The sequence below is a fragment of the Xenopus laevis genome, chromosome 8S (assembly GCF_017654675.1).
Source record: "Xenopus laevis strain J_2021 chromosome 8S, Xenopus_laevis_v10.1, whole genome shotgun sequence".
NCBI classification, from domain to species: Eukaryota; Metazoa; Chordata; class Amphibia; order Anura; family Pipidae; genus Xenopus; species Xenopus laevis.
Window position 1 is genome coordinate 49,549,944 of NC_054386.1, and position 25,838 is coordinate 49,575,781.

Below are 25,838 nucleotides of genomic sequence, written 5' to 3' on the forward strand. Positions count from 1 at the left end.
CATAAGGGAAATTTGGCGCCAGATTGAGCACATAAAAGGGGTGGTTTGTTTGTATTTTTCACTTCCAGATATATATATATATATATATATATATATATATATATATATATATATATAATATATATATATATATATATATATATATATATATATATATATATATATATATATATATATATATATATATATATATATAAGCTATTATAAGGATTTTGGGCTTTATTCACTTTTTTTACACTTATTCTAAACACAACTGAATGTGAGCACCTCTCAAAATGGGTTGGTGAGTGACACATCCTCAGTGAGCTATATTTCACCCAAAGCTGATCACCTTGGCAGATGTTATTTGTGTGACCATCCTAATACAAAATCATCAAAACCACCTTTGTTTAAATAAATGACTGGCTTTATGATAATGTTACTTTTGACCTTGCATTCTTTTTTTTTTTTCTAGGATGAAGAAATAGAGAAAATTAAGGAATTATGTGAAAAGAATCAGCAACTGTTACAAGAGAATGACATGTATAAACAGGTGAGCATACTGGCACTGGTAGAGTATGGAGTTTAAATCCAGGTTGCTTTAAGTATCTTTAGTTTAGAATATTCTAATTTTATCTAATATTATATTGCTGAATTTTGTTTTTGTATGTTATCTGTTTGTTCACTGTTTATATCAACTTATTGTACAGTGCTATTGAATGTGTTTGCACTTTATAAAAGCATGACAGTGGTATTCATTCTCCATGTAATGCATGTTTGCATAACACCAGTTGTATTTACTGGCTTGTCCACCCACCTTGCTTATATGCAAGGATTTTACTCCAACTGCATATCCTAACTAGCCCAGTGGCATTACTGGCCTGTCACGCATAAAGTGGTAGAGAGCTGTTGCCCTTTACTCTGACCTTTACTGACTGGCCTGTGATACATACTGACCCATGTCTGCCATATCCAGTACCTCTTACCTTTTGGTCTTACAGCCAAGCTCTTAAGGGGATGAACAAAAAGTATACTATTCTAGAATTTAATAGCAAGTATTTCACTATACCACTGATGCAGGAGAGCATACTTAGCCACTAAAGCATTCATTATGTTGCCTGAAATTATTGTGATGTGTTTGTAGCAATAAACATTATATAAAGTAACCTACACTGATATTTGATATATTAGCATACTAATTAATGTTTGTATTGCCTGTTTTTTCAACACACCCATATTCAGTGCAAAAGGGAAACCTCATATTTTATATCAACCTATATAAGAGTTTTCAGTCAAAATTGCATAGGAAGTTGTCCTGCCAAATTTCATGTTTTTTTCTGAAAGAACATTTAACAATTAAATGACTGGTGGTTTTTCACCAAACATGTTTTCTTCATGACGGTTTAGCCGCTAGAGGGCATAGCTTCATGGAGGAATTAAAGAATTATTTCATTTGTACTTGTTAGAACAACTCTGGCACAAATATGCACATAAATATGGCTCTCTGTGCCAATACAGATTAGCACACGGTCAAGGTGAAGACATGCCTAAATATTAATCCTTGATTTGATGGGAGAGGAGTAGAGATGAGCTAAATGTTTTGCCTCAAAAAAAATCCCATAGACTCTAATGTATATTAAATAAGTCAAGATGCGTGGTTTGCAAATTATTGTGCTAAATGCCCATTGATTTCAGTGCATTTGGCATTTTTTTTGCAATTTCTCAATTTTCTTGCCAAAGTGAAACAGGTCAGATTCTCCCATCTTTAGATGAACACTAAAGGCGATTTCTCTAGGTCTGCTTGGGGGACACAGGGACAGTGGGGTATAGCTGGAACCACTAGGAGGCAGGACACAATAAAAAAATAGAAACTTGATCCCTCCTCCTCCTGCTATACCCCTCTTCTGTAGGCAGAGATACTCAGTTTTGTTGTGTCCTCAGGAGGTTAGGACCGTCTCCTGCATTCAGGAGTATTTTACTATTTATTTTGCTCTTTTATTTTTATTTCATTACAATTCTTTCACATTATAGACATGGACAGCTACACTGAGTAGTCTGATCCATTACTTACTAGGATGTTACCGGGGTCTCTTGTGCTCTGCACTGACCATCCAGCATTGATGGGAACTCCTGCCGTGGCTCATTTAAGGTAAGCATATATCCTTAATAGCAGCCTATTCACTCTCTGAGCACCCCCCCCCTTCACAAACCATCTGTCTTGCACAGCAGTATAGGAGACTTTGTTGCAACCTGCAGGTCACTATTTCAGACCCAATCAGTATGTTAATCAGCCTCCACCAAACACACAGGCAGGCAATGGGAATGGCACTTATGTTTCCTACTGTCCTCACTGTCAGCAGCGCAAGAGAGTTATTGTGGGCTTAGCACTGGTTGCGCACCACTATTTTACGAGCGACTTCACCGGGCTGTCTTTCACTTACTGTACGCACACCCTGTGCGCAACCCAAAAAGTGCGCGCCAGTGCCTTAGGCGCCATTTTTCTAAGGCGTACCATACGTCACTGCTAGGGGAGGGGCCATTCTTCGCACTCTCCATTGTGCGCCCAGGCAGCTACTTCCCATTGTTTCTGGAGGAGGTTCCATTACTAGAAGACTCGCCACGCTGGGCAGAGCTCTTCTCCAGCTTCTCTGCAGCGCAGCCCCCCCCCCTATTTTTTATAAGAACATAACAGGGCAGTGCTTTTGACACAGTGGGGTTTTTGGCTATTGCCACAAGGCAGCAGGCTTTGTAATTACTGCCTTATCAGGCTTTACTCTCCTCCAAGTCTTTGCTCCCAGCAGTACCCTGGGGAGGCATTTTCAGTTTATATATATATATATATATATATATATATATATATATATATATATATATATATATATATATATATATATATATATATATATATATATATATATATATATATATATATATATATATATATGTAACCTACATTATATATATTGTTAACTTAATTCATCTCATACAGGAACAGCTTGTGTACACCATGTCTGAAGGTCCAGGTGATAACCTTTTTTCCAGGCCAGCAACTACTTAATCAGTTAAGTAATTAGCTTGTGCCAAATGCTGCATCTGGTCACAAGGACCCTCTGTGTTCCACGTGCAAGCCATCTGAGGCAGTTTCGGAAACTTCAGAACTCCGTCCTCCGGTAAGCCAAGCCTCCCATGGGGACCCATCAGGCCAGCCCCGGGACTCCACCCCCCTGGAACCCCAGCCTCCCCCAGAATGGGCATCTAAGCTTGCCGCCGGCATTCCTAAATTGGCTCTCTCCCTAGATAAACTGCTAGCATGGCTAGATAAGCCTCGGCCTAAGCCTCCAAAATGTAGAGCCCCCTCTCCTTCCGAGGATGAGTGTGAGGCGGAGTCCATCACTATTTCATCCCTGCCGCCTGACTCCGAGGAGGATCCGGCTCTGTCTGATGGTGAACTATCTCACAGTTCCGACCAAGAGGAAGAGGAATCAGCCCAAACTCTCCTCAGAGGCCATTGCTTCCCTCATTTCAGTATTAAAGGAGCCTGAACCTAGTTGCAGTACCTCCTTGTTTAAGCAGGTCCTCACCTTCCTTTCCCTCTCATGCTCAACTTGAGCAAATTATCCAACAGGAATGGTTTCCAGGCTAACCGCCGTTTTCTCAAACTATATCCTTTTCCACAGGATCTAACGGAAAAGTGGACTTCCACACCTTCAGTGGACGCGCCTGTCTCTCGACTATCTAAGGACACTGCCTTACCAGTTCCTGATGCAGCCTCCTTCAAGGACTCCATGGACCAGAAGCTTGAGGGCATTCTAAGTTCCCTCTTCTCTGCTTCAGGTACCTCCCTCCGGCCGGTTCTAGACTCAGCTTGGGTAAGTAGAGCCGTCCAAACTTGGTCGGAAGTCTTATGCCGAGCGATTGCCACAGGGGTCCCCCGTGAAGAACTCACTCATTTGGCCTTGCAAATCAAGGAGGCTAATGACTACCTATGTGAAGCCTCCCTCAATGCGCTACAGGTGATTAGCAGAACTTCAGCCGACTTGACTTGTCGGTAGCAGTTCACAGATCTCTCTGGATGAAAATGTGGACCGCGGACTTCAAAAAAGTCTCTAACGACACTCCACCACCTGCAGAGATTGGAAGGTCCAGGCCATCCTGGCAGTCCCGCAAGCTGCAAGCCCACGTCTGCATTACTCGTCCTTTCTTCCCTCCAGCGACTTAGCCGTAGGGGGGGAAACTTTGCAGGTTTGCTGACTCCTGGAAGAATCTGACTCAAGACGCCTGGGTACACGAGGTCGTGAGTCAGGGCTACCACCTAGAATTCACGTCTCTCCCGCCCGCCGGTTCTTCGTGTCCAGATGTCCTCAGGGGCATCAAAAGGCTCAGGCGCTGCACGACAGGATCGGCAAGCTTTTCCGTTCAGAGGTCATCATCCCTGTTCCGACCGAGGAGAGATTCCGAGGCTATTACTCAAACTTGTTTGTAGTTGCCGAGAAGGATGGATCTGTTCGGCCAATCCTGGGTTCAAGGAACTCCATACTTAATTCGACCGCGAAGGTTCAAATTGGAATCCCTCATGTCTGTCATTGCGGCCATGTCCCCAGGCCAATTCCTAGTTTCTCTGGACATAAAGGACGCCTACCTTCATGTCCCAATTTTCTGTCCCCATCAGAGATTCTTGCGATTTGCCACTTCCAACTCACGGCCCTTCCCCCTTGGCCTGACTTCGGCCCCTCGTGTCTTTACCAAGATCATGTCGGTGGCCACTGCTCTAATCCGCAACAGGGGGATCTCCCTAACTCCTTATCTGGACGATCTCCTGATCAAGTCACCTTCCTTCGCAGTGGCCCAGCAGGCGTTGCACTTCACCATGGTTCGGTTACAGGAGTTGGGTTGGTTCATCAACCCCTCTCATGCTCAACTTGAGCAAATTATCCAACAGGAATGGTTTCCAGGCTAACCGCCGTTTTCTCAAACTATATCCTTTTCCACAGGATCTAACGGAAAAGTGGACTTCCACACCTTCAGTGGACGCGCCTGTCTCTCGACTATCTAAGGACACTGCCTTACCAGTTCCTGATGCAGCCTCCTTCAAGGACTCCATGGACCAGAAGCTTGAGGGCATTCTAAGTTCCCTCTTCTCTGCTTCAGGTACCTCCCTCCGGCCGGTTCTAGACTCAGCTTGGGTAAGTAGAGCCGTCCAAACTTGGTCGGAAGTCTTATGCCGAGCGATTGCCACAGGGGTCCCCCGTGAAGAACTCACTCATTTGGCCTTGCAAATCAAGGAGGCTAATGACTACCTATGTGAAGCCTCCCTCAATGCGCTACAGGTGATTAGCAGAACTTCAGCCGACTTGACTTGTCGGTAGCAGTTCACAGATCTCTCTGGATGAAAATGTGGACCGCGGACTTCAAAAAAGTCTCTAACGACACTCCACCACCTGCAGAGATTGGAAGGTCCAGGCCATCCTGGCAGTCCCGCAAGCTGCAAGCCCACGTCTGCATTACTCGTCCTTTCTTCCCTCCAGCGACTTAGCCGTAGGGGGGGAAACTTTGCAGGTTTGCTGACTCCTGGAAGAATCTGACTCAAGACGCCTGGGTACACGAGGTCGTGAGTCAGGGCTACCACCTAGAATTCACGTCTCTCCCGCCCGCCGGTTCTTCGTGTCCAGATGTCCTCAGGGGCATCAAAAGGCTCAGGCGCTGCACGACAGGATCGGCAAGCTTTTCCGTTCAGAGGTCATCATCCCTGTTCCGACCGAGGAGAGATTCCGAGGCTATTACTCAAACTTGTTTGTAGTTGCCGAGAAGGATGGATCTGTTCGGCCAATCCTGGGTTCAAGGAACTCCATACTTAATTCGACCGCGAAGGTTCAAATTGGAATCCCTCATGTCTGTCATTGCGGCCATGTCCCCAGGCCAATTCCTAGTTTCTCTGGACATAAAGGACGCCTACCTTCATGTCCCAATTTTCTGTCCCCATCAGAGATTCTTGCGATTTGCCACTTCCAACTCACGGCCCTTCCCCCTTGGCCTGACTTCGGCCCCTCGTGTCTTTACCAAGATCATGTCGGTGGCCACTGCTCTAATCCGCAACAGGGGGATCTCCCTAACTCCTTATCTGGACGATCTCCTGATCAAGTCACCTTCCTTCGCAGTGGCCCAGCAGGCGTTGCACTTCACCATGGTTCGGTTACAGGAGTTGGGTTGGTTCATCAACCTAGGCAAGTCCTCGTTAACCCCGAGTCAATCCATGGTCTTCCTCTGAATGCAGTTCAACACCCAGACACAAACTGTCCCTGTGACAAGGTCCAGCATCTATGGACCCTCGTGCGGTCTCTCCTCTCGAAGTCCCACACCGTGAGATTCTACATGAAGGTGTTGGGAGTCATGGTTTCGACGACAGAAGCAGTTCCCTTCACCCAGCATCACCTCCGGGAGCTTCAGTAGAATATTCTTGCGGCCTGGAGGCACAAATCCCTTCTCCTGGAATTTTGTTTATCCCGCAGGACTCGAGTCTCCTCTGGTGGATGCAAACCAGTCACCTGACCAGGGGCAGACCCCTAGGGGATCCACAATGGCGACTGCTCACAACAGATGCAAGCCTCTCCGGTTGGGGAGCAGTGCATCAGTATATGAGCAGTGCAGAGGGTCGGTCAGCGCAGGGTCGCTGGTCTCTATCGGAACAATGTCTTCACATCAAACTTCTTGAGATACGGGCAATTCGACTCGCCTGTCAGCCATCTTCATTCCAGGTCTGGGAAGCAGATTATCTCGGCAGACAATCCCTAGATCCCTGCGAGTGGCCTCTAAAGGACAACATCTTCCACAAGATCACTCAAAGATGGGGGACGCCAGAGGTCGATCACGTCACAATTGTAAAGTTCCACTCTTCTTGCAAGGTCCAGGAACCATCTGGCGGCAGACGCCCTCACCTCTCCCTGGGACTTCCATCTCGCATTCATTCCAAGAACGATCAAGAAGCTTCAGAGAGAGAACACTACTCTCATCCTCATAGCACCAACATGGCTCCGTCGATCCTGGGTCTCGGATCTAGTACATCTCTCAGTAGAGGAACCTTGGCCTCTCATCCTGGACCTTCTCTCTCAGGGTCCAATCCTTCACCCCTGTCCTGCCAACCTCAATTTGATGGCGTGGCTACTGAAACCACGATCCTGAGACGGAAGGGGTTCTCTGACTCTGTCATTCTACCATGCGTGCAGCCCGCAAACCGGTCTCCGCCAAGACGTACCATCGGGTCTGGTCCACTTACCATTTGTGGTGCCAACATAATGTTTTCAATTCACTGAAGTTTTCCACTCCACACCTTCTGGCCTTTATACAGGACATCCTTATAGATGTCCCTCGGATCGCTGAAATCTCTGTTTTCGGCACTTCCATCCTGTTCCAGGGAATGGCCCACATAAAGCCCCCCCGGTACTTTCACAGGTGCCCAATTGGGACTTAACTCTAGTCCTACGTGCCCTGCAACACGCTCCCTTTGAGCCCATAGATTCTATTCCACTTCAGTGGCTCACATGGAAAACCGTTTTTTCTACTGGCTATTGCCTCAGCACGGAGAGTATCTGAGATCTCTGCCCTCTCCTGTAGGTCTCCTCTGTTGACCTTCCACAACGACAGGGCAGTACTTCATACTTCTCCCTCTTTCTTCCCAAGGTGGTTTCCACTTTCCACCTCAACCATGAAATTACGATTCCTACCTTCTGCCCATCCCTTTCCAATGCGAAGGAAGAGGCACTGCACACCCTCGACCGCGTTAGGGCCCTCAAGTTTTACCTGCACCAGGTTGAGGACATCCGTCTATCGGACTCTTTGTTCATCCTTCCCTCAGGCACTCTCAGAGGCACACCAGCTACTAAGACCACCATATCCCGATGAATAAAACAGGCCATCCAGAGATCCTATTCATCACAGGGGTCAGGTTCCCCCAGACTCAATCAGGGCACATTCCACCAGAGGAATGAATGCGTCCTGGGCTTTTCTAAACCAAGCCTCAGCGAAACAAGGCTGCAACGTGGACTTCAATCCATACTTTTGCCAAATTTTACCAGTTTGGCACCTTTGCGTCATCTGACACCCGCTACGGCAGGAAGGTACTTCAGGCTGCAGTGGCTGGTTCCACGTAGGCCTCTACTTCCCGCCCTTGATTCAGGGGACAGCTTTCGTACATTCCCACTGTCCCTGTGTCCCCCAAGCAGACCTAGAGAAAAGGAGATTTTGTGTAAAATCGTTAAATCTCTTTCTCTTCAGTCGCTTGGGGGACACAGGGCTTCCCTCCCTGGATAGAGGCCTTCTCTTGGCTTCAGACTTGGTTGACTCAACCATCTGTTCTTCTTGTAATTAGTTATCAGTTTTTCTGTTGATTATTAATAACCTCCTGTTTCTCCTTTGGTACAAACTGAGTGTCTCTGCCTACAGAGGAGGGGTATAGCAGGAGGAGGAGGGATCAAGTTTCTATTTTTTTTTATTGTGCCCTGCCTCCTAGTGGTTCCAGCTATATCCCATTGTCCCTCTGTCCCCCAAGCGACTGAAGAGAAAGAGATTTAACGGTGAGTACACAAAATCTCCTTATAGCAATATATAGCTAGCTATATGGAAGTACACCCAAAAAAAAAAGCTGCAGCATTCCCCCCCAACTACAGTATCTCGCTTTCATTAAAACAGGATAGTCTTGACACATTTTTATTATATGATCAAATTTAAAAAAAAAAACCTCAAAGCACACAATTTAAGACGTGTACAGTGCTTGGAAGATATTGTTGCAAGTGCATCATCCTACTACATACCTTCAAACACTATACCTGGCTACACACTCAAAGCATTCATATTATGGGGTAAAGCAAGATATCATAATTCAAAAATCAATCCTGATCTGAGCTATACCCATACAAAATATCATTGTCCGCAGACCTTCATTTTATATCCAGTGCAGAAAGTTTGCCTCTAACAGTCCATAGAAGGCTATACTGAAGTTATGCTAAACGAACAGGAGGACGGCACTCCGGGTAAAAGCAGGTTTTTATTGCAAGGATCTTCAGAGATACATGGCCTTAAGTGTTTCGGGAGTACACTCCCTTAATCATAGGCTTACAGAGTGAATCGTACATGTGCCTTATATACAATTAAACTATGGCGACCCCTGTTGGTCATTGTCATTATTACTGCTAAAACATTGTTTATTTGTTCCAATAAAATTAGAAATTCACTGTTAAAAATCAAACATAAAAACATCTGAGGGGGTACAGTATGTGCCTTGATTATCTGTATAATAATTACTAAAGTATTGACTTCAATACTATATATATATATATATATATATATATATATATATATATATATAAAAGATAGAAGGTGATGGCACTCACAGGATTTGATTAAATAACAACTGGATAAAAAGGAAAAAAAAGTTTATTGATCCAACGTTTCGGTCCCACACAAGGACCTTTTTCAAGGTCAATATATATTGTAATTCTTTATTATTTTTTACTTTTTTTATTTTCAGTTATGTATTCTTAGTGTACGGATCTCATCTCGTTGTTATTTCAACCATATGCATATGTGTGAGATAGCCTCGTCCCAGGGGATAGTGGTATTTTCTATAATCAGATCTCACTTAAACGTGTATGGATGAACTTTATATAGATGTATCGAACCACAAATCTATGTGTGTACGCTCAAGATTGGGATGAACTATCCTGTACCCATTCTTATATCTAATCCTTGTATGTTGAAATTATGTGCAGTACATTTAACATTTATCAATATAAGTATACAATATCATGTCTTGTATTAAGGCCCTTGGGTGTTCTCGTTTCAAGTTTCAGGATCCAAAATGCCTCTCTTAAATTTATAGAATGTAGTGGGTCACCTCCTCTAAAAGGTGTCTTGACCTGTTCAATAACTTTGACTGCCAGATCTTGGGTGCCGTTTGACAGCGCCGGATTTCGATGACCGGCGCCCCTAGGCCGCGCGGTCCGACAAGGCGGCCGCGCGGTCTTAGCGCCCACCTCACCTCCACTTCCCAGCGCGGTGGCGTTCGCCGGCGCAGCTGCTGTAATTGAATGGGGACGCACGCGTCCCCATAATGCGGCTGGGCGGCATGCCGCCCCTATTTTTTTGCCGCCCTAGGCCCGGGCCTATGCGGCCTTGCCGCAAATCCGGGCCTGCCCTTTGAAGAACACAAGGCAAAGTGTTTGCCCACAGGGGACCCCTCATCTTTTTAATCAATTGCCCTAATGTGCTCTCTGACTCTCTCTCTCTTTGAGGCAACGTGTTGTGCGTCCCACATATTTTTTTCCGCAACATTTGCATTCCAGTAAGTAAATTACTCTTTTGGTATTGCAGTTGTAAAAGCCATAGTTTTGGAATGTTCTACCCGTGGCACTAGGATTACTTGTAACGTGGGGGCCTTTTTTGAGATGAATCTGATGTCTGTTGATTTCAGTGTCTCAGCCTAACGTCATTATATAGGACTGTAAGTTGTTTCCTGATAATACCACATATCCTACTATATTCTTCACTATACTTCGTTTTGGGATTGCGTTTTTCCCTTGGCAGCCAATGCCTCTCCCTTAGAATAAAGATGTGGGTGAATACTATTTCTCTTAGGCAGTCTTCCTGCTTTATCATAGGATGTCCTTATGATTTCCTTGGAGTAGCCCTGTCTGCGTAGTCTATCGCCCAATGATCTCGATTGTTCTTTAAAGGTGGCATCCTGACTACAGTTCCTTCTATATCTAACGAACTGGCTATAAGGGATACTCCTTATAGTATGTTTGGGATGGCAACTACTGGCGCTTAAAATGGTGTTACCCGCTGTAGGTTTCCTAAAAATATTAGTCAATGTTCCCCATCTGGCAATTGCCTCTTAGGTTAAGATCCAGGAAATTGATCTCCAAGTGATTGTGCTCCAGTGAAAAAGTTAAATTATGTATATTTTTATTTAAGTACGTGTGAAATTCACCAATCAACTCCTGTGAGCCTGCCCATATAAACATATACAGTATATACTGAAGTTACTCCAAGGACACAGTGCCCATTTTCCAAGCTGCTTCACTGAGGCTCACTGGATGTAAAATAAGGAAATTATAGTGGTGTAATTACAATTTGCAATTGGCTTACATTTTTTATTACTTGTAGTTTTTGAGTTTATGTAGCACTTTATTCAGCTGCTCTCCAGTTTGCAATTTCTGCAATCTGGATGCTAGGGCCCAAATTATCCTACCAACCATGCACTGGTTTGAATGTGAGACTGAAATATGAATAGGAGAGGGCCTTAATAGACGAGTAATAAAAAATTTGTATTAGGAATGTATTTGTAGACTTAAAGAGCAATTGTCTGCACTCAATTATTTATGAGACAGAGGTGCACGATCAATATGTTTGATGCAAAATGATGAAGGATCAGTGTTTATTTGTAACATCGTTGTATCCAACGTTTCGGTCTCTCCTGGGGGACCTTTATCGGATACAATGCTGTGTTACAAATAAACACTTCATTCACAAGAATCAAAGAGTGTGCTGATCCATCATTGTTCTCTCTCTCTCTCTAATATGAAGGCCAATTGAAAAGTTGCTTAGAATCAAGCTCAGCTCGAATGGAGAACGATTTTTTATATAGGCGCATACTTCCCCCTTTAACTGGCTTACACTCCCAATAGAAACTAGCCCTTCTTCACGTTGCAAGTGGGAAGAAGCTGCACAACATCCTACCAGCAGCTGTAATATGCTCACCAGACTCTTCCTTCGACTTCATCCCACCTAAGGTAACTTTCCTTTAATACTTTTACTCCTTAAAGGACCAGTAACACATTTTAGGGAACCCAGTCAATGTACTTACATTAGTAACACCCAATTTGCAGCTGCATCCTCCTTTCTATTACGGAAAAAAATGGAAACTGCAGCTTTCTCATGGAGTCCAAGGGGCCACGCCATCTTGCAGCACTAGAAAAGCATCTTCACCCCTTCCTGCGTGCTGCTGAGCCCCTTCATGTTCCAGCTTCCTGGTTTGTGACGTCACTAGTTACCCGTAAGCAGCTTCTGAGCTGCCAAAGTCTAAACGTTCTCCTTACACAGCCTTTCCCTGTGCAAAGCTATACAAAGCCTTTCTTCTGTTTCCTCAACGTTTCTCTCTTTCTGACCCTTTCCCCTCCACATACCGCAGCCTCCCCCCCTCCTTTCCTGTTTCTCTTCACCTTTCCCTCCACATACCGCAGCCTCCCCCCCTCCGTTCCTGTTTCTCTTAGCCTTTCCCTCCACATACTGCAGCCTTCCCCCACCTCTGTTCCTGTCTCTCTCAGCCTTTCCCTCCACATACAGCAACCCCCCCCCTCCATTCCTGTGTTTCAGCCTTTCCCTTCACATACCGCAACGTTCCCCCCGCTACATTCCTATCTCTCTCAGCCTTTCCCTTCACTAACAGTAGCCCCCCCATTCCTGTCTCTCTCTGCCTTTCCCTTCACATACAGCAGCCTTTCCATACACATACCGCTGCCTTTTCTTCAGCAAAGCTTTTCTTCTGTGTTTCCTCCGCATTCCTCTCTCTCTCAGCCTTTTCTTCTGCATACCGCAGCCTTTTCTTCTCGGCAATCCTTAGATGCAGCCATTCTGTCAGCTGTGCCTCTCTCCCAAGCAATCCTCTGAAGCAGCCCTTAGACGTGTGTGGCTCTCCCCCAGCCGTTCCGTGAGCCACGGAAGCAGCCCTTCTGAAGCGACTTCCAGAAGTCATGTGAGGAGAGCTGTCGGGGCCGCGCACAGAGCTGCAGCTGCTGGTCGCCTTACCGCCTTTTTTCAAAATTCATTGAAGAGCATGCAGGCAATTTTTTTTATTTTTTTTTTTTAAAAGCTAAATCCAAGGTAAATATATAACATTCAGTGTGACATGAGTATTATTTGGAGGGTGTAGTTTTTATTTTTTAAATAGAAAAATTGGTGTTACTGGTCCTTTAACCCCATCAAACCCATCTTTAATCCTAATTCTGACACAAATTGCTTCTTCTGATTTTTTAAAAAAAAACTGCACTTTTTTCCATACCAGCCAAGAGGCAAAAGGCGGACAAATGCAAAAACTTCTGCGGTTATCCTAGAGGACCTGCTGTCTGAGTCTGAATCTGAGGAGGAGGAATGCGATGATAAAAACTGGGAACCTGGATATAATTCAAAACAGAGCAAGAAACTGACAAGCAGGGTAAGCAGCAAAGACTGTAAAGCCTTACAACAATGGTTGGTACCGTTCAGATTTCACTTGGGCAGTGCTGCTCAAAACTTGCTCTCTGGCTTACCAAGCTTTGGATTAATAGAGGGCTTAGTTACATTCACATTTCTTCCATCTAACTGCTAATGGTATATCTGATATTCATCTTATATTTCAGATTTAAAAATGCTTCACTGTACTTTACTCTGTTAATTTTATAACTTCCTGTTCTTCCTTATCGCCAGTGCTCCTGTAAGGCTCGCTGTGGTAACAAAATGTGTGGCTGCAGGAAAACCAAAAAAATGATTGTTTTTGTGACCCATCCAAATGTCGTAACAGAGATAACCATATGGTAAGCAATTGGCAGTTTCATGTTTCTGGACTGCCTTTACTGCGGTATTTACTATTAACGTTGCCCATGCATTGACTGCTGAATCAGTCTCTCCTGACCAGATTTGCAGCCAACGATCCTGTGTATCGAACCAAAATTAATGTATTTTGTTTGATGTCTAAGGGCTGTTAGATCTGGCCAGGCTATGAAAGATTCCATGTAGCGCCATGGATGCAGTCCTGACCAATTGGCTCTGCACAAGCACTCATGTGAAGGAGTCATTCTTATTAAAACGTATCCATAGTCTATTGAATCTGCACGCTGCAGTGATCCTATTTTCATTAAATATTTCAAAATTATAACGATGTAGTGGCTTTGTAGAAAGTCTGGGTTGCAAATCTGATGGAATAATGTCTGTAATATTAGTATATGCATCAGGCATTGGAAACCTATGACCTGCCATCCATTGAACTACAATTACTAGCGATCCCCAGTCCACCGACCCTCAAGATTTGTCTGTTGGAAGGATGCTGAGAATTGCAGTAATTGTTCACTAGGCACTTTTGGCAAGAAACTATTGCAAAAAATTTTGGGGACCTGTAGATACTTGTCTGTAGTCTTAATCTCAGCATTAGATATATATATATATATATATATATATATATATATATATATATATATATATATATATATATATATATATAGATACACACACACACACACACACACACACACACATATATATACACATATATATATATATATATATATACACACATATATATATATATATTGCTAATTAACTTATTCACTGGTTTTAGGTATTAACTGATTTTTGAATCGGATTTCACAAGATAATGGACATAACTTGGATCTTTAGTTATGTCACGGTCACGGTACTACACAAAAGCACCCCAAACACCAACCAACACCCACAAAACTCATTCGCTGCCACCATCTATCATTCACAGGTGATAGAAACCTAATGTGGCTATTCCCCTGTTCTCTCTAACAGGTAATAATTCACAATACACCAATGCATTAAACACTCTCTCACTATAGTCAGTTAGTTCCTACTGACTCAACAAGTACTTCAGCATGCAGAGGGTTAAGGCTCACAGTTACACTCTTTCAGGCTAGGTTCGTTTAGAGCACCAAAGACAATCTTATTAAATTCTCTTTAATATCATAAAAGGTATAACAGTGCAATATACAAAAAGATGTTACAAAAAGAGACATACATTCAATAATACAATTACAAACAGTTGTAAAATAAAAGGGAAAACATGGAAAACCTATACTTAACTTCAAAGATATAGAATTCCTGGTCCTGGAGGCAAGGAGAAACAAACGGGATAACTTCCAATCGCAATTGGTCCTCCAAAGTAAATCCAAAGTTTAGTCAGAAGAGCTGACTATTTATTAGTGATTTCGGGGCATCAGGTAACTGCACACTCCCCCCTCCCTCAGGAATGCAAGGGGCATGGCCTAGCAGGACACAGATTGAGTTTTTATGACCTCCTGTGAGTAGGAACTGGACCAAGAATATAATGACCATAACTCTTCATTGGAACATAGGAGAGAGATGATATTCATTGGTTATTAATTCTCTCAGGGATTCCATAGATACTAAACATCAATACTGTGTGACCTGCCCCTGCCCAGATATTCACATCTAATATACAGAGTACCAAACCTAGTCATGTTTGGACTCGTTTGAAATCTGAAATTGCCTTGAACCCATCACCAGTTTTTTATACTGTTGGTACAACGGGTATGGGTTCTGTAAGGATAAACATATTTAAGGATACATTATATGTGACCTTCACTTCACGTTTGAGGGTCTTGCTGGGAACTTTAAGTTCTCACTCCTTGGGCTTCCCCCTCCCCATGGAATGGCTCTTATCAGTCAGGGCATGGAGGAGGGCATTACATCTCTGACCCCTCTGACCATAGTGAAAAGAGGCCTGTTATGTGTCTGATTTAGATGTTGGCAGAAATATTTCTCATGATACCTTGGCCTGTTTTATTAACTATTACAGGCCTGTATCATGACAAGTTATTTTTTGGATTTCTGGACAGAAATCTGGACACAGGGATTATAAAAAGAAAACGAAGAGAAAAACAGAGTTTGATATAATTGATATATAGTTTTAAAAGGGATTCACACTGTTTTTTTCTTAATTGGGTAATTGTTTTAATTATAAAGATATGTTGATGCACGCTGATAAGTATAATTGACGAAGGGGTGCGCCCCTGAAACGCTACATCATTGACATGAATTAAACACCCTGGGGTTTGCCCCGCTACACTTGCCATTGTGTGTTTCGTCGTTTCTTCTATATGTGCGTGTTGGAGAGCTGCCGACCTCTTTTCCAAACACCGGACATAAATCTTGGATAGGCTGGGGAAAATAGGAATAGTTTCTGCAGCAGTAGCAATGCCCAACCCTGGCATCATTTGCAGGCATAACCGCTAAGTACCGACTGACTCCCTATGCCCACGTCCTCTCAAGGCTTTGTGCTGTAACAGAAGGCACTTGCAGAAAAGAATTTACCTTTACTCCCTTCTTCTTTTTTTTTTTTTTTTTTTAAACTGACATGTTTTATTGATTTACATTACACATGAAATGGTTTGTCCGCTTGTTTCGGCACCCTGTCATCAATTGTAACATAGTAAAAAAGAAAAGGGAAAAAAAAAACAAAAAGGGGTGAGAAAAAAAGTGAAAAATTAACAGAAAAATGAAATAAGAAAGACATATGATTGACATATACTTAAAACAATAACAACTGTATGATGGTGGGGGGTTATTTTTACTGCTTATGTGTTGGACTTAGAGTATTTGGGTTACTGTCCTCCTCCTGAATATATCCCTCATCACGAGTGGAAGGCCAGATAAAGCTGGGAGTCATTTTTTATGGGCTAACCAAGGGATCCAGCTGCCATGTCATTCTTCAGTGTAAGTAAGCTTTTCATTGGTAGCTATACCAATTATTTTTGTCTTTAAGGATCTCAATGGTAGTCCTGTTTTTTCCAGTCAATATTTGTAGTATACTCCGTTCCTTGTTGTACCACCATGAGGGCTCGTTTTGACTGACCTGGGGAGAAGTCCCAATTCTTTACCAGGGGAGTGGTGACAGGGAAATGGAAATGAGATGGAACCATTTCCGTAATGTACTCCACATATAAGTTTATCGTACGGTATCTTTGGTAGCCATATTATCTGTTGGGATAGGTATGTATATATCAGGTCATCCTCCATCTGTACCCACAATGGGCCAAGGGCCCTGCATTCTAAACAGGTAGAGAATTTTAGGTAACAGTACTATGTTTGTCCCATTGTTGTAGGTCCTGTGCCAAAGATTTAAGCATTAGGTGGGAATTGGCTTTGTATATAGAGGGCAGATCAGTAGTTATTTTAACTCTCAGATACCAAAAATAAGCTCCAATAATTTAACAGTATGTTTCGGCATATTGCATAGCAACATTTCAGACTTGTCTGGGTTGATTTTTTTTTCATAGACTTTTGCGAATTCTGTCAGAAAATTCATTGGATTGGGTAAAGAGGTAAGAGGCTTTGTCACATTTACCAATAGGTCATCCGCAATCAGGAAGACTTTGTATTCCCCGTCTTTTTGAGGCCCTGGATGTCTACCTGCTCTCTGATGTCCCTTGCCAGGGGTTCCATCCCTAAGGCAAATAATGCCGGGTTTTATTCCCTTCTTTAAAATACCTTTTACAGAAAATTGAAGAAACAAGAGTGCACTGAAAGTATTTATACACAAAGGTCATATCAGCTCTTCATGTTTAAATCAATAGAGTAGGTGGCATGGGCGATGTGGGACATACTCCACCAGTTCAACTTTATTGGCTAACAAGCATGGGAAATGCACATCATAATAACGAGGCCAATCCAATCCACTGCAATCTGCCCACAAATGATCGCAAATCCATTAAACCACTTTACTGGCTGAGAATACCATACTGTGAGATTAGTCTTATTGTGCACTTTCATCATTTACTTGTATAATCATGGCAGCTTGCCAGAGAAAGGGAACAGATTTGCATACATATGCCAATACCCAGACTTATTCTAACTGATCCAACCTGTTGCCTTTCCTGTAGGATGAAGGAAACCGTGAAGATCAGTCTCTTGAATCTGAGAACTCAAAGATCGATTACCCAGATGTAACAGCTGGTGGGTCATTCTTCACTCCACCCTGCGTGACACCTACTAAGAAGGTATATTCTATATAGCCAGTATCCCATAAGGAATGCATGCTAAAAACACACTATTTAAAATGCATATTTCTGACTAAAATCTGTTTTCCAGAGTCTTGGTAAACACCCATAACATAGTAAGTAACATAAGTTAGGTTGGAAAAAAACACACACGTCCATAAAGTTCAACCTTTTAACTTTTTTTAACTTGGCTAACTTGCTAGTTGACCCAGAGAAAGCCAAACAAATTCTTTCCTGACTCCAAACTGAAAATCGGACTAGTCCCTGGATCAATTTGTACTATGAGCTTTCTTCCATAACCCTGTATTCCCTCACTTGCTAAAAAGCCATCCAACCCCTTTTATCTAATGCAGTGATCCCCAACCAGTAGCTCGTGAGCAACATGTTGCTCTCCACCCCCTTGGATGTAGGTTGACAATCCACATAGGGGCTGCAAAATGGCCAATCACAGCACTTATTTGGCACCCCGATAATATTTTTAATGTTGCTCCCCAACTCCTTTTACTTCTGAATGTTGCTCACGGGTTCAAAAGGTTGGGGATCCCTGATCTAATGTATCAGTCTGTACAACTGATTCAGGAAGAGAATTCCACACCTTCACAGCTCTCACTATAAAAAACACTTCCCAATATTTAGGCGGAACATCTTTTCTTCAAATCGGAATGGGTGACCTTGTGTCAGCTGGAAAGACCTACTGGTAAATAAAGCATTAGAGACATTATTATATGACCCCCTTATTTATTTATACATAATTATCTTACATCTTCACAGCCTTACTTTTAAAACCCCTTCCGAATATCCTAATGGGTTCCCCATGTCAGCTGGAATGGCCTACTGGTAAATAAAGCATTATAGAGATTATTATATGATCTCCTTATATATGTATACATAGTTATCATATCACCCCTTAAGCTCCTCTTCTCCATCGTGAACAACCCCAACTTGGCCAGTCTTCAGTCCTCATAGCTAAGATTTTCCATTCCTTTTACAGTTTAGTTGCCCTTCTCTGTACCCTCCCTAATTCAATAATGTCCTGTTTGAGCACTGCAGATCAAAACTGTACAACATATTCTAGATGGGGTGTTACCGGTGCTCTATACAGTGGAAGAATGACCCCTTCCTGCCGTGAATCAATGCCCCTTTTAATACAGCTCAGGGCATTATTTGCCTTTGATGCTGCTAACTGGCATTGCTTGCAACAGCCAAGTTTATCATCTACAAGGACTCCAAGGTCCTTTTCCATAATGGATTTGCCTAGTGCAGTCCCATTAAGGGTATAAGTGGCTTGTATATTTTTACATCCCAGGTGCATGACTTTACATTTATAAACATTGAATCTCATTTGCAATTTAGCTGCCCAGATTGCCAGTTTGTCAAAATCCTGTTGCAAGGATTCCCCATCCTCGATGGAATTTATTGGGCTGGATAGTTTTGTGTCATCTGCAAACACTGATACATTACTTACAATACCCTACTTAAGTCATTAATGAACAAGTTAAACAAAAGTAGACCCAATATCAAGCCCTGAGAGACCCCACTTACTCCAAGTAGAGAATGTACCATTAAGAACCACCCTCTGTACCCGATCCTGTAGCCGGTCTCCTATCCAGGCCCGGACTGACCATGTGCCTGTTCGGGCAAATGCCAGAAGGGCCGCTGCATTTACTGCTGAAATGGGCTGCTTTGTGGATTTAAACTTTAGTCGTATGCAAAATCAAGTACGTGCTTTTTTCCTCTCACTATTGTTCCCCTCTGCGTGCAGTAACAGTTATCTGACTAAGTTACTGATCTGAAGCCCTCCCCCAGGGCGGTATCTGTTTTCTTTTTTTTTTTTTTCTGTGCGGGGGGGGGGAAGAGGGACTGGGAGAAGGAGCGCTCAATACAGTGCCGTAACTAAGGCCGGGAGGGGGAAGGTTCCTGAAGGGTCCCAGCATTGCAGGGAGACGGCTGCATTATTTACGCCACTGCTCTCTGAGCTTCGCAGATCCGATCCGAGCTGGGCTGTAGTCATAGATGCTGTGACCCAATTTACGCTATATATACGCTTTAACCCAATTTACAAGTGTGTCTGAGTACAAGAGCATTGTGTGTTTACACATGGGCTGCTTTGATTTTTTTTGCCCGGGCTGCTTTTTACTCCCAGTCCGGCTCTGCTCCTATCCATATGCAAACAGATTTATTAAGCCCAACAGACCTTAGTTTAGAAACAGTCGTTTGTGGGGCACGGTATCAAACGCTTTGGCAAAATCCAAATCACATTTACTGCCCCCCCCACACTGTTCAGCATCTTACTTACCTCATCATAAAAAACAAATTTGTCTGACATGACCTATACTTCATAAAGCCATGCTGATTGCTGCTCATAATACCATTCACTAGGGACAACATTTTGGATATGATCCCTTAACAAGCCTTCAAATAATTTGCCCACCACAGATGTCAAATTTACTGGCCTATAATTGCCAGGCTGAGATCATAATCCCTTTTTAAATATTGGAATGACATCAACTTTTCTCCAATCCATAGGTACCATACCAGATAAAAGCGAATCTGAGAAAATCAAAAAAAGGGGCCTGTCTAAAACAGAAATAAGCTCTCTTAGAACCCGGCGGTGTATGCATCTGGCCCTGGAGCCTTGTTTACATTCATTTTTATAAAAGCTTTTTGAAACATATCATGAGTCGGCCACTGACTAGTTTGAGCTGAGCCATCAGTGCACCCATGAAGTGAACCTGGGAACTAACTCCTCTATTGTATACACTGAAGAAAAGAACTGATTTAGCATCTTTTTACTATTCGTACACTTAAAAAACTTTTTTTGGGGTTAGTCTTGTCCTCAGCCGCTATGCACTCCTCATTTCCTATGTTTGCCTTCCAGATTGTTTTACAATATTTATTATAGTGTTTATATTCATTAAATACAGCTTCTGTCCCAACAGACTTGTAGTTTTGAAATGCCTTTCTCTTCTTTCATATTAACTTCTCTACTTCTATATTACATTCTATATTACATATATTACTTCTATATTATACATAGGGTGATTCTTGGTGCTTCTACATTTACTTCTTAAGGGAATAAATTGATAACAGTAATGATTTAATAATTTTAAATGACAACCATTTCTGTTCTGTGTTTTAGCTTAAAACATAATGCCCCAATCAATGCTCTGAATGGCAGCCCTCAAGGCACTAAAATTAGCTTTTCTGAAATTCATGGTTTTTGTTGCCCCAGTTTGTTTCTTTTGCAACAGACATTAAATTAAATAACATTATGGTCACTATTACCCAGGGGTTCAGTGACTTGCACATTTGCTATAAGTTCTGGGTCATTTGAGATCACTAAATCCAGAATAGCATGTTTATCTGGTTGGCTCCTCAACAACCTGTGCCATAAAATTGCCATGCAACAAGTTTATAAACTTGTTCCCATTAACTGATGGCATTAATGTTGATCCAGTCAATATCTGGGTAATTAAAATCCCCCATTATCCTTACTTTTCTATTTGCATCAAGACCTTAGCCTCCTCCTCCTCACTTACATTAGGGGGTCTATAGCATACTCCTACAATTAATTTGCTGGATTCTTTACAATTGGTGAATAACTCCACCCATAAGCCTTCTGCCCCCTCATGTATTAACATTACCTCTTCCTTTATATAAGCTTTTAAATCCTGCCTAACAAATAGACATACCCTCTTCCTTTTCTATTGCCTCTGTCCCTCCAAAACAAAATATAGCCGCTGATACTGTATTAACTGCCCAGTCATGCGACTCATTCAGCCATGTTTCGGCCACACTAATCACATAATTTTCCTTCCAGTTCTTCCATTTTACCTACCTACTACAGTAAGGCCTATTTATACAAACTACCATGAATTTCCTACCATACATTTAATACTGGTACCATATTGAACAAATGACATGTGGTCCTCTACCATTTTCTCTTTGTTTGCCCACTATCTCATCTAACCTGTCTTCCACTTAATCCTTTACTGAACCCTCCCCCCCACCACTCCTTGTTTAAAATCTCCTCCAATCCTCTAGCAATCTTCTCTCCTAAAACAGCTGCACCATCATAATTGAGGTGCAGCCCATCCCTAGCAAAGAGCCTGTAGCCGACTGAGAAATCAGCCCAGTTCTCCCAAAACCCTACTCCCTACACCAATCTCTCAGCCAGGCATTAAGCTCCCACTGTCTTCTTAGCGTTGCTTGTGGCACAGGTAATATCTCTGAGAAAATTACTTTCCTCACCCTCAACTTTACACTTAGTTTTTTAAAATCATTCTTGAGGATTTCACCACTTCCTCTAACTTTGACATTGGTAGCTATGTGTACCAAGACTGCTGGGTCTTCCCCAGCCTCTCCCAATAATCTGTCCACTCGTTCCACCACATGCTGAACCCTAGCACCAGGCAAGCAGCAGACTGTTCGGCATGAAGGGTCCTTGCAGCAGATTACCCTATCCACCTTTCTAATAATTGAACCCCTTATAAATAAAACCTGCCTTTTTCCTTCCTTGTGCTTCTCCCACCACCCGTATTGGAGCCACTGCCTCCCAGGGTGCTCTGAGAGTCAGCCTGCTCCATACACGCCAGTTCAGAGCTTAACTCCCAGTCATCTTCAGCCAAAATGGCGAATCTATTGTTTTGGAAACGCTGGTCCAGCCCCCCTACCCTTCTGTCCCCTACTTTCCCTCATAACTGTAACAAACCTGCCTCCCTTAGTCTCCACTGGCCCCTGCCAGTGGTTTCTCTGTGAGCCTCCTTTCCTCCCCCCCCCCCCGTTTGCTGCTACCTTCAGTGCTGCCAGCTCCCCACTTAAGCTGGCCATAGATGCAAAGATCCGATTGTACGAATCATCGTACAATCGGACTTTCCCCATCTCCCGACCCGCCGCTAACCATTCAGATCAAAGTCTTACCAGTCAGATTAGTAAAAGAACAGATCAGCAATGTTCTGTCCCTGACAGCATTCGTACGATATCTATGTCCAACCAAAGCTAGTGACCGTCTCCCACTGAAAATCGTACGATCGGCAATACACACATAGATATTATCGGCAGCCGACAGAAATTTTCTAACCTGTCCGATCGACCAAACGACCGATCTCCGCCGGACGAAAAATGTCGGGACTCTCCACACACGTTCCGAAAATCGTACGAATCCTCGATTCGTACGATCAGATCTTTGCATCTATGGCCAGCTTTAGAGTCTGCAGTTCAGATTCCAAGATGAAAACCCACAGACATATTATATGTAAATACTGCATGGAACTGCTGCTCCAACACCACATACATGTGACAAGACACGCACTTTTAGTAATACTATCAAACCCACTTGCACTCATATTTACACTGGGTACTTAGTCTCCCAAGTGCAATTCCTCACAAACGCCTTTTAGTTTTAAACGCCTTAAAGTTTTTTAACACTGTTTAACACTTAATTCACACTCGCTTTGAAGTCACAGGATTTATAGAGGTATCAAACCACAGAACACAAAGCCTGCTCAGAATTTTCCTGATTAACTTCTCCCCCCCTTAATTAGCAGGGTAAAGAGAAGAAAAAAATGCTGTTTGTTAAAAAAAAAAAAAACAATCCCTTATTAACTTTAAAAAATATTCCCATTAGAAACTCACAGGCTAAAATAGAAAAAGAAAAATACATGCCCTAAATGTATCTACCAGTTTACCCAAAACAGAGAAAAGATTCAGCTGTTTGTCTCAGTCAGATAACTCTCAGAACACACAGCAGTCAGTTATTTGCACTTACTCCCTCCTTGCACCCAGCACTCACAGCATACACAGAAAACACCGCTTCCTGTTTCCTAACCTATATAACCTGTAGTGGGGTTAAAGGGAATAATGCCAGTGATAAAGCGGTGCACCACAAACGACTGCCAAGCCATGTTTGCTTATTGGACAAGCAGGCTCAATCGTTTCTTTTCTTTCTATCCCCAGGTGCTGCGTGAGATTAGCGACATTGGTCAGGTTCTGTCTATCAAGCTGCAATGCAAGCCAAGCACTGCTTCAGCTTCTGCATCTGTCATGGAATCTCAAGAGAACCAGACTTCCATCCTGACGAAGAAGAAGAAAGTCTTGTGCAACAGCAACACCAGCTTCTTTTCTGGCTGCTCGGCAATTACAGAGGATAAATAGATCATGCCTGTCTATCTCGTCCTGCTGTTTCCATGTTTAGTGCCAGCACTGCGTAATGCTCTGACCAATACAACCATGCAGATATGCATACCCAGGCAAGGCAGATTTTGATTGTCCAATGCAGTCTTTGTTGGTAGCACATGCTACGGACAGTTGAAACACACTTAGAAATTAGCAATTACAAATTAAATGTTAACTTGATTTGTACATGTGTTTTGTGTAGTGGGCAAGCCCTGTATTTCTGTTTCTATTCCCTAAGTGTATTAAAACGTGTCTGTGTTTGGCCCTATTTACAGTGTACACACTGTTAACACTGACTTTTTTTCTACTCGGAAGGCAAGGAGTCAAATGTTGAAGTTTTAAAGCCATCTTTGTTTTAATTTATGGCAACCAAAACAGCTATTAGCCAATTAACACTCCCTGCATCGTCTTGGCAGTTTGGCTGGTGGCTGATTCATACAGGTTGTAAAGTCTTTGCCCAACAGGCAGCCTTGTCTTGGTCAGTAGTCTTTTATCATGGATACCACTGAAACCTGTGCCTGCCAAAACTTGTAAGTGTCTAAGTCTTGTCTCTTCCTGTTCCTGTCCCCTTTTATGTTGAAATTTTAGTGTGAATGAGTCCAATGTGGCTATTCAAATATTTTTGATTATTTTATTGCTAATAAAATATATAAACAAATGTCTTGCTGTTTAGTCAGTTATTTCCTATCCCACATTGTCTCTTTACCTTTTAAATGGGAAACAAGTGGGTAATGTTACCACCTGTTTTACATTTTTTAAAGAGTTAACACCAAACCTTTAGGGCTTCATATTTATTTGAAGGACACCTGAATAACCAGTTCCATACCTGTACTATTGCCCCCCAAATGCCCCCAGCTAGCAATATGCTGCCTGCATCAGGAGAGTGGAGCAGGCAGCCATGTTTAGTGGCACATGCATAATGGGTAAAAGCTGCAGCACTATTCTTAGTGGGTGGCATAGTATTGAGGGGGGAAGGCAGTTTCCCCTAACCAGAAAGTGGGTTCTATTAACTTGCAATCTGTTGGGGAGGGGGGGGGGCAAATTTTGAAAGATAAGTGCCCTTTTAATACATTTGTACTTTGCTACCTTGCACTTGTTGCTAGCTTTCAAGGTTTAGGAATTTACTTCTTTGTCAATATGCAAGCAGCCATGTTGCTCCAGTAAGGCCTATTTATACAAACTGTCTCTATTTTCATGGCTAAAGGATATAAACCTTTCTAGGACCATATATTTAAGATCCATACCCGAATGGCCCATTTCAACAAAATGTCTTGAAACTGGTAATTTTACGTTGTCTTTTTTAATAGTGGATCTATGGTGAGATATCAGAATCTTTATTTGTGACATGGTCTCCCCAACATAAAGGAGACCACAGGGACAAATCAATACATAAACTGCAAATTTTGACAGACACGTATAGTATCCCTTTAGTGGATATTTATGTCCAGTAGTAGAATGTTGTTATGTACACAACAACATTGGGTATATGACAAGCAAGGGAACATATCCTGCAGCCTTGTGCCAATGTATGTTTGTGTCTGTCCTGGGGTTTCTTTGGTATCAGAATGGACCAATCGACTGCCCAATGTTCTCCCTTTTTGATATGATATCAATGGAGATAGACCAAATTCCTTAATATCATGGTAAGCAGATTTAAGGATGCCCAAATGTTTGCGAAGGGCTGTAGCCACCGCATCACTCCTATCACTATATTGGGTAACAAAAGGTATACATGGATCTCTTTCCTTACACCTAGATTTGGTTTTCCTTGCCTGTGTTTTAGCTCTGTCTAGGACATATCTGGGATATCCACGTACTAAAATTGTATTATACATATCATTCAGTTGTTTTTTTCTTTTTTTTTTTTTTTGTCTTTTTCTGACTGACTTACCAACCTCTTCA

General features: G+C 42.7%; 1 protein-coding gene across 4 annotated transcripts in view; it reads left to right on the plus strand.

The window, feature by feature from the left end:
* The window catches only part of LOC121397771 (chromosome-associated kinesin KIF4-like), a 51,084-nt gene extending 26,490 nt beyond the window's left edge, over positions 1-24,594 (plus strand). For 2 of the 4 annotated variants that reach the window (XM_041575240.1, XM_041575241.1), the window contains 5 exons: positions 455-532; positions 11,658-11,762; positions 13,034-13,183; positions 17,646-17,762; positions 23,718-24,594. In XM_041575240.1, the coding sequence (XP_041431174.1) occupies positions 455-532; positions 11,658-11,762; positions 13,034-13,183; positions 17,646-17,762; positions 23,718-23,915 (648 nt within the window). In that variant the 3' untranslated portion in view covers positions 23,916-24,594. Of the gene's footprint in view, positions 1-454; positions 533-11,657; positions 11,763-13,033; positions 13,184-13,434; positions 13,542-17,645; positions 17,763-23,717 lie in introns of all 4 variants that reach the window. The other 2 variants (XR_005963912.1, XM_041575242.1) reach the window with 2 other exon arrangements.
* The last annotated feature ends 1,244 nt before the right edge of the window (positions 24,595-25,838 follow it).